The sequence below is a fragment of the Acanthisitta chloris genome, unplaced genomic scaffold (genome assembly GCF_000695815.1).
Source record: "Acanthisitta chloris isolate BGI_N310 unplaced genomic scaffold, ASM69581v1 scaffold40429, whole genome shotgun sequence".
Taxonomy (NCBI): Eukaryota; Metazoa; Chordata; class Aves; order Passeriformes; family Acanthisittidae; genus Acanthisitta; species Acanthisitta chloris.
In genome coordinates, this window is record NW_008691654.1 from 4,676 (window position 1) to 14,495 (window position 9,820).

General features: G+C 37.4%; 1 protein-coding gene across 1 annotated transcript in view; it reads left to right on the forward strand.

Annotated features, from left to right (window-relative positions):
* The window catches only part of FANCL (Fanconi anemia, complementation group L), a gene marked incomplete at its 5' end in the record, with an annotated part of 17,492 nt that overhangs the window by 4,254 nt on the left and 3,418 nt on the right, over positions 1 to 9,820 (forward strand). Inside the window, 3 exons of the mRNA XM_009082298.1 lie at positions 1,108 to 1,204; positions 3,539 to 3,607; positions 9,126 to 9,276. Coding sequence (XP_009080546.1) covers positions 1,108 to 1,204; positions 3,539 to 3,607; positions 9,126 to 9,276 — 317 coding nt within the window. The remainder of the gene's footprint in view (positions 1 to 1,107; positions 1,205 to 3,538; positions 3,608 to 9,125; positions 9,277 to 9,820) is intronic.

Below are 9,820 nucleotides of genomic sequence, written 5' to 3' on the forward strand. Positions count from 1 at the left end.
TGTGTTTTTCAGTTCCCTCATACTAAGGCTATGCCACTTATGGACATAATTTTCTTTCCTTGCTGGGGTGTGCCACCCTTTGGTGTACACCTACTTTTTCTTGTACAAGCTTCTACACCTCCATTGCCAGTTTCTCTTGAGGGAGAACTATATGACTCGGCTCATATGTAATGGTTAAAAAAAATAAATGTTACTTGGGCCAGCAAGCAGATGCTTTCTCTGACCTCTGATAGGCCTTTCTATCAGTCTTGGTGATAAGTTGTACAATTATCTTGGGCTGCTTTTTATCTTTACACAAGAATGACATAGTAAAAATGCCAAAATATCCACATGCCCTGTTTGCTGGTAAATATATGGAGAAGCTTGAACCTTTTGGGCAGTTGTTGAAGCTACTCAGCAGAATCCATTTCTAGAGAGAAATGTATTTTAAAGTTGTATCCATCTTCATTGTAGTGGGAAGCACAAATCAGTGGCATCTTAAAGAGTCAGTGATTATGTCAGGAGTCTTAAAACTTATTTACATTTGGTATGTACCTGCTGCTTGCTAGGGTGCATGTATATAGTGTAAAACTGTCATGAAACGAAGGCAAATCATCATAAATAACTCATTTTGTACCTGTTTGAGTGCTATTTTCTGCAGAAAATCAATTTCAGAATATGAACCAATATCCACTGAATTTCCCACAATAATAGTATTGATAATAAAAGAGAACTTCATTGAAGAGAAAAGCAAATCAAGAGCATAAAAGTCTCCTACAGTAAGAAACTGCAGAAATGGATCAAAGATTTGACAGGAAGTTTAATGTGTACATAAGTAGAGGCTGACAGGAACATGCTGTGTGTGTCAAAGGTTCCAGTGATGGAAAACTGAAACACAGTGCTCACTGACCACAGCATGAGCCTTGACACACATTGTAAATAACCCAAAGATATATGACTGCATTAAGCAGTAGACTGGTGTATTAACAGCAGTAAATATGGAGCAGCAGAAATGGCTGGCATGTAGGGCTTCCTCTGATTAATATTTGTAACAAACTAATCAGAGTATTGCAGACCTTTCCAACTCTACTTCTTGCAATGCTCTGAGAGTTTCCTTTCCTCTTTCAGAGTGGCATATGTGGATACTGGTCTTACCACAGTCAAGTTAAAAGCTGAAGACTCATGTGGTCGACAGCATGTCATCACACTGAAGTTCAATGCAAAGGTAAATTTGTGTGGGAGAAAATATCTTCAGGTTTCCTTCAAATAAACATATTTTTCTTAATTCATAAGGATTTTAGAGAGTTGGTTTGTTTGATAGTTGTGCCTGTTCTGCAAGGTGAAATTTTTTTATGGAGAGTTTTCAGACTTTAACCATATTTAAAATTAATATTGCATTGTGATTATCTGTAAGGTGCAACTGTGCATCGCATGAAAAACACTTTATGGTCTTGCATTTTTCTGGATTACAGACAAAGCCAGCTGGGAGACTTTCTTTCATTATTACTCCATCCAGAGACTGCAAAGCACAAGAATTAGAGGCTGTTGGGTTGCCTTTAACAGGTCTTACTGTTAAAGCTATAGATGTAAATATTTTGTGAAAAACTGACTACAGAAGTCAGAAAAATGATTTATTTTTAGTCTAAATAATTGTCTAATTTTGTCAGTACTTGCAAAGCAAATCTTTGGTTTATGCAGAAGCAGAAACATTTTAGTTCTTCCTGGTACTTAGCACTGAACTCAAATTGCAACGTTTCTTCATAGAATGTCTCATTTCAAGACATAAATCTCTCAAGACTAGGAACATCCAGGCTGTGTGGTGACAATTGCAGGGTAATGGCTGTTGTCTTTAGAAAATCAGTCCAGGGAAAAAAGTGGATCCAAGAGTGTCTAAACATTGTTGTTTGGTGCTATCCTTGGTCCATCATCTGGACTAATAATCTTGGAGGCATGAGGAGTGGGCATGGTATTGTAAGATGAAATCCCACCTTCACAGGCATCATATATTCCTTTAAATACCAGGAGTGTTTTTGTCTTATGTACGTTGAGCTAATTTTACCTGAGAGGGGAAAGAAGAGCCTATGGAAAAAGTACTGTTTGGGAATTGAGGGTTGCTCAAGTGGATTTTAAAAAAGAATAAAACTATCCTACATGTGCAGGGTAATGAGTGCATAATTAATTTGCTAGTCAGTCTGCTATTAAATACACTGGTGGAAAAAAAAATGCATCAGGAAGCACAATTATGGTCTATTTAGTGTGCAAGGAACCAGTCTGGGTTGTTTATAAGGGAGCTGCTCTCCCATACTCTGTGTGACACTAGAAATTAGGTGCAGCCCTGGTGCCCCTAAGGTTTTCTTGCCTTTATGACAACAGAAGTATGTGAGCTACTTGGAAGTATAAAAGTGCAGAAAAAAAAATAATGTAATAGCCTTTTTTGCCAAGCAGCTGCCATGGTCAAAGATTGACACTTGTGCATTAGCTGGTTCTGTTTAGCCTTAATTTATCACAGTCCTGAAAAGAAATGGAGATTCCCATTTTCTGTCCCTGTGAAAACTTGTGTTTATAGTAATGAAATAGCTGAAGTTGAGACTCCTAATGGTAGAAGAAAGCACCGTCTAACCACTAAGTGTAATAAAAAGACCAGATTATCCAAGTTGTCTGTTTAAACAAGTAATCATCCTTTTTTTTGTTTTGTTGGGGTTTTTTGTTTGGGTTTTGTTTGTTTGTTTGTTTTCAAGTGTTTGTTATGATGAAGGATCAATTGCTTGTCCTTTTTAAGCTGTATCTGGCATTTAAACTTCCCACAAGAGAAAATGTGTGTGTGAAAAGTGGTTTTGGTGACATGGGGATTTGGTTTTCCTTCATACCCATATCTAATGCATTTGAAAAGACTTTGCTGAAGTATTTTTGAAGATATTTCTTTTGATAACCTGCTTTAATGAGACTATGGTTATTTTTGTTAGGCTGTTCCTTTGATTAATTTTGTGTATTTAATGCAGCTTTGCTATTTGATATATTTTAATTAGGAGTTTGGATTGTTTTAATTTTGAGCGTGTGTGCAATCATCTCTTTCTAAATGGCTATGCACTTACTCAGATTACTTTCAGTTTCAAAAAACAAAATGTTGCCAATCAGAGGAAATAGTTCAGTTTAAAGGAAAATTAGTTATTGACTCATGAAAGGATTCTTTAGGTGTTCTTAAACTTTTCTGTCCAGTATGGATAATTGAGATTTTTTTTACAAATTTGGTTTTTTTTTTGTCTTAAGATATTTTGAATATGTCTTTGTGACCACTGAACACAGAAAACTGTGATTCACCTGCCCTTACTAAAAACCAATGTGTAAAAATATCTGCATGTAATTCCTTCTTTAAATGATAAGTAACATTCACAACTACTTCTGAAAATGCTTTACATGCTCTTTTCCTCTCAGAGCTAAGTTCTCAAGATGTTTGAAGTGCGCGTATTTTGTTATCAAATTTGGCTGCTGAGTATCTGACTTTCAATCACTAAGGGAAAAAAAAAGAAAAGAAAACCTGTATTTCCTTTCCCTCCCTCAGTATCCAACAGAATCACCAGATTGCCTTGTGGATTTTCCTGTTGAGTTTGCCATTTCCTGGATGCCACAGGTAACTGCTGGACTCTGCAGCTTTGTTTTAATAATTGAGATACATATGCAATGGTAGGTGGTAGCAAGGGGTTGGGCTGTATTTTTTATCTCCAGCTTTTTTCCTTGTGTGCATTTTACTTCTACACATGCTCATGGAAATGTAATAATGCTGAATTCTATATTCCTTATCAATGGAATTCTGATTTCTTAGCTTAACTGATATTGTTATTGTAAAGAACCAAGAGCCATTGTCTTTCTTAGTCTCTCACATTATCTCATGTACCATTTTTCCTTCATAGAGCATATGTATTTTGTAAAATGAATTTAAATGTGACCTCTTAGATGTAAGTTAATTTGAATTATCGTTAGAAAATAGTTGATGTTTAATTTCATTTCATTCAGGAAAATAGATTTTACATAAGTGATTGCATCTTTTCTAACTCTCACAAGGATTTTTACCCAGCAATAAAGCCTGTCTTTGGGTACTACATTTACATAGGGAATGTGGCTGGAAGGTTGCAGCAGGATGATTTTAATCAGGGTGTAGAATTTTGACTGCGAAGCTCCAGGTTCTCTCTGTCACCTCAGACCCTCTAATACTGAGAGCTGAGGAAATAACTGCAGGAATTGAACATTGCAAATGAGAAGTGTGTTTAGTTTTACAAGCTTTGATTCTCTGGTATGGTTTGGAACAGCTTAAATAGATGTTGGTTTTCCCTTAAATTATACTGCAGTCCATATAGTCTGGGCAGGATTTCAAGTGCTGTTTCTAACCTCAAACTTTGTACATACTTTTAACAATATTTTATTAATTTTACAGCCCTGCAACTTATGTTGCCTCAAATTAACAACATTTCAAATATCCCTGACAGTCATTGCTTCTCTGTGTTTACTGTTAGTAAGTTTAAAGCTACTGCTGGACTTGTAATTTAATAAACTGTTCTTGAAAAAAAACATGATGTGAAGCAGCCTCTGACAAGTTAAAAACGGAGGTGGATATATTAATATTGGCACTGCAACCGAGGAAAAATCCAGTGATAAAAGCACAACATTCTGATGCTTAAGATCTTCTTGCAGTTAGAATTACCTGGGGACTGTTTGAAAACATGAGCCATAGATGTTTGTCTGCAACTGAAGACAGTTTTGAAATCATGAGATACTAATTCCAGCTGCAGAGAGCACGCTCTAATCCTGAACCAAACACCAGCAACCCGTGTGCTGTGCTCATGGAAGTGCTTTAGCTGTGCACTAGGTTTTGAAAATTGACCTTGCCTATGTGGGTGACATGAACCAACACTTGTGGGAACAAATGGCTGTAGTAATTGTGTAAATTGTGTTTATTTTCCAAATGTGTGGCAGTGATTGCAGCGAGCAGCCTTCATGCCGTGATAAAATACGGGTTGAGCCTAGATAATGCTGCAACACCACTGCTAGCAGAATGCAGCAGGTACTCAAGTGGTTGAATATTTTGGTTCCTAAAAGGCAAAAAGAGCACTCTGTACCTGTTCTCTTAGAACAGGTACAGTAGAATAACGTGATGTTTTGATTCTGGTAAGTCTTTAATATTTGTTGGTAATATTTAATATATAGACTATAAAAACATAATGTATAAATGGTGTATAGGCAATAAGGGTGAACTTGGGAAAATGTTCAAATTGGAATAAAGTGAAAAAAGAAGGAAGGAATTGGCAAGAGGAGCTACCAGGGATGAGGTGGAGATGAGAGCACAGAGGACAGACTCAACTAAAAAGATGCAATTGCACCATTAGAATATAAACTCCTGTGAAAGAAAATACAAATAGATTTCAGGTAACTGATTTTTCTTTCCCACCCCCTGTGTGTGCAGTTGCCTATTTTAGGCTCATGGACTTTAAACTTGAGGGGTTGTTGGGCTGCTAGGTTTTTTTCCTTTTTTTTTTTTTTTCCCCTTTCCATATAATAATAGACATGGCTTTATGGCATCCATATTAAAAATGGGTAATTTTCCTTATGGTCCCTGTCTTCCTGCTGGGTTGATAATGTTTTGATGTATTTTTCTTTTGCTCTGATGAGAGGTCTGCTGCTGCTGCTCTGACATATTCATTTGGATGAATAATTATAACTTGCACAATGTCAAGCTGAAGATGGTGGGGTTTTGTGCGTCATGACAAGCCTAGTAGCCAGTGCAGGTGTCTCACAGCATGAGCAGCAACAGCCAGTGTATTCTGGCTCAGAGGAGACATTTTAGAGTAGTAAGAAATCAGCACCAAGGGCAATGCTGCTGCTGCTGCTCCTGCTCTAAGTGCCAAATAAATGCAGAGTGCTTCTCAATGACAAGTGCAAGAACATCTACTTATGTCTGGTGTATCCTTTTTCTAAATAACCAGATAAATGTGCTGTCTCCAGTTTTAGCACACACTGTAAGTGTGGTTCTGCAGGCTCAGGGTGTCTCCATCCTGCTGCCCTCACATCAGGGTATGGCTTCTATACTGACCACTGCCCACCTGGTTGGCTACATGAAGGTCATGAGAGTGGAAATTAATGACTAATGAGGTTGTGCAGCAGCGAGCAAGGAAACAGTAGTACAAGGGTCAGGAGGCATAGTGGTATGAATGAGATTATTCTTTGGTTATTTTGATGAAAACACAATAAAAAGCATCACAATTGTGCTTTTTCTTGGCAGAGGAGTTTCACAGGCACCAGCTGTAAATACAAATACTGGAGATGGTTGACAAGACACTTTATAAAGATTTCAGAGTGTTGTGTTGGTTTCATTTGTGCCAAGGAGGAGGGAAATTGTTAAACTGCCGTTGACGGGGAACAGTTTCCAAACAAATCTAAAGAATTAAATTATTTGGTCATACAGGTGAACATGCTTCCATTCAACAACTGTTCATTTTGCTCAATTGTATTTTATTTATGAATTCATGAAGGGCAAGCAGGTGATATCACCTATGGTTTAGGCTACTTCACCTTTTTCACTTGGGAGCTTTGCAGTTGTTTTAATTTTGGATAAGTAAATTTTGTATTAGAAAGGATTTTAGCCAAAATAAATCTCAGAATAAAGAGCATGTTTTTATCTTTCTTTGAAAATAATTTGTAATCAGCTGTGCTGTATTTACCTTAATTAGAACTACCTTACTACCATTTGATTTAGTACTTAGTTCATCCAGGATTTGGAGCAGGTGCTTGAAATTTGGCAGAACAGCCATATGGGCTATAGCACTTCTTATAAGTTCCTGAGAGGCTTTGTGGGTTTTATGGCAGGCACAGACTCAAGGCTTTCTCTTTATTCTCAGCCTCTGTGGCTCTAGAAATAGGAACCAAGAGTAGAGTGATGAGGTGGAGATGAGAGTGCAGAGGAGAAAAATGGAAACAAAAATGTTGCAGAATTACCTGAGACTTTACTGGCAGGAGAAGAGTATTCTCCTCAGACAGGTAGGTCCAGAGCATCTGATTGTCCCTGGCCAAAGTGCTTCATGTCCTACCAGTGGCTGAAATGGATGGGAGATACATAGAGTCTGATAACACAGAGGTAACAGTTTGCTGCAGGATCATCATGTTCATGGAGGATCCAGTTTGGTTTGGGAGTGCTTTTAGAGTCAGGGTGAGCAGCATTGATAGCCTGAACTATGAGTGTCTTATTTTTCAAAGAATTTTGGCATATTTCATGCAAATTCTAACACATTGTTCAAAGGGGACCATGAAACAAAAGAGTTTGTGCTGCTTGACATTATTAGTGATGATCTTGGTGTAGTTTAGACCAAAGAAATGCACAATTGAAGGCTGTTCTAGAAGTGTTGGGCAATGACCAAAAATGAGTTTGTTAATCAAATAGGGAGGAATGTTAGGGTTTTCCTGGTTTGCATGACAAGCAGGTGATGTATTTAAATAGCTATAGATGCATTTATGTATATAGCAGGAGGCAGCTGGCAACATCAATGAAGCATGCAAATAAGATCAAATGAACAGTGTATATAAAAAAAAGAGATTTAACTACCTTTTTAAGGAACATCATTGAAAAATTACAATTAGTATTAAAATTAATTGGATTTTAAAACTTATCTGTGGGTTATAATCCCTTGATGTTTCTTTTTTCTAGTGAAACCCTTTGAATTCCCAGAAGATAAAGATAAAAATGATTATTAGAGGATTTATCTGTATGTGATATAGAAAAATGTAAAAAATCAAAATGGAAAGCAACTGTTGCAAGTACCAGAAAATTATGCTATTAATTTAAGTGTCATCAGAGCACAAAAGATCACATTTCAGGACTGTGTGAAAATTATTAAAATACTGGAAATAATAGTACTTAAGATGAAGATACAATACTCTAAGATGTGGTTAAGTGACTGACACTATTATATCACTTCAGGTATTATAAAAGTAACAAAATGCTTTTAAAGATAATAAGCGTTACATTTGGAGATTGGCAGTATTCACACTTTGCTGCTTAGGTGCTTTCCTACTTTCATATAATTTAATAACAGCAGGAAAAATGTAGCATTTGATTTCTAAGCTATGCTGTTTCTTTCTCAAATTTGTATGCACAAAATATAAAAAGCTATTACATAGGAAAATCCTATTTCTTCATCTCAGAACATTCAGACAATTTGCTGCTTTTTGTCCAGGTGAGAAAGAACATAATCACTACAGATTAAAAGAAACTGTTCCCTCTGTGTTTTGGGTTATTTATAGAAAAATACCTCTCTGAGAACAGAACATTTAATTTGCCTTTTCCTTTGCCCCCAAGATCTCTGAAATCTTGGCCCTCTCTAGGCATCTGTACCTGGAAAGGGCTTCATGTGACCACCAAGTGTTTTCTCCACTTTCCCTGTAGCAATAGTTCTTTTTTGCCCACTGATGATTTAAAAAGATTTCTTTTGCATTGCTGTCCTGTATGTTGTCCTGTATAATGAAAGATTTTTCTGATTCCATGTAATCCACTCTCAAATATTGAAATCCCCCAAGTGTAATCCTCTGATTATTAGATGGTTTCTCCTTCTCTTGCTGTATTTACACAGTTTGAAATCTGATGTTAAGCACCTGTTTTTATACTGCTTAATTCTGAGATAATTATGATGATGTTAGGTGATATTTCTTGGAGTCTCTCAAAAACAAACAATCTGCTTTAGTGATGTAAGTTATTTCTGTGTGTGTTTGATTACACTGTTACGGTGCTTGGCTGAAGTAGAGAGAATATCAGAATATCAAAGTTAATACAATACTTGAATTTTACAGCAGTTTTTAAAAGCTGCAATGTAAATGAATAGCTGTTACCATTTTTCTGAAAAGGAGTATAAACCACTATCAAATCCTGGTACAATGTGTGTATAGCACACATTAGAACTACCAGGAGTAAAGTGCTTGTTTGTGCTCAGGGTACAGCTTTCCTTGTGTTGTTTCAGTTATAAACCCTGTGAGGTTCCATGTTTTATGCTCCCACCATACAGTGGGGGACACACATGGATTTCAACGCTCATGAAATGACCTACAGTTTGTTTTTTAAATATTCTCTCAACATATGAACTATATGAAATTCTGTTTTCTTTTCTTAGAACTCCTTACTAGACATTTACAATCAGTTTCTGGCAGCATTGGAGTCACTGAAAGAATTCTGGGATGCCCTGGATGAAATTGATGAGAAGACATGGGTGCTTGAGCCAGAAAATCCCACCCGGAGTGCCACAAGAAGAAGGATTGCTATAGGTAGGAAAAGGTTTGGAGTGGTACAGTGAATTTTAAAAGTAAAACTCAGGATGCGGTTTTGCTTTGCTTATCTCATCAGACGGTACTTGTTTGAGTTTGGAAAGGGAAAGGCAGCACTTAAAACCAAAGGCACAGCTTTTATGTCATAGAATCAACCGGGTTGGAAAAGACCTCAAATATCATCAAGTCCAACCCTACCATGGTTACCAGACCATGGCACTAAGTGCCACATCCAGTCTCATCTTGAAAACCTCCAGGGATGGTGAATCCACCACCTCCCCGGGCAGCACATTCCAACGCCTGATCACTCTCTCTCTAAAAAATCTCTTCCTAACATCCAGCCTAAACCTCCCCTGGCAGAGCTTGAGTCTGTGCCCTCTTGCCCTGCTGCTGGATGCCTGGGAGAAGAGACCAACCCCCACCTGACTACAACCTCCTTTCAGGGAGTTGTAGAAGGCGATAACGTCTCCCCTGAGCCTCCTCTTCTCCAGGCTAAACAATCCCAGCTTGCTCAGCCTCTCCTCATGGCACTTGTGCTCGAGTC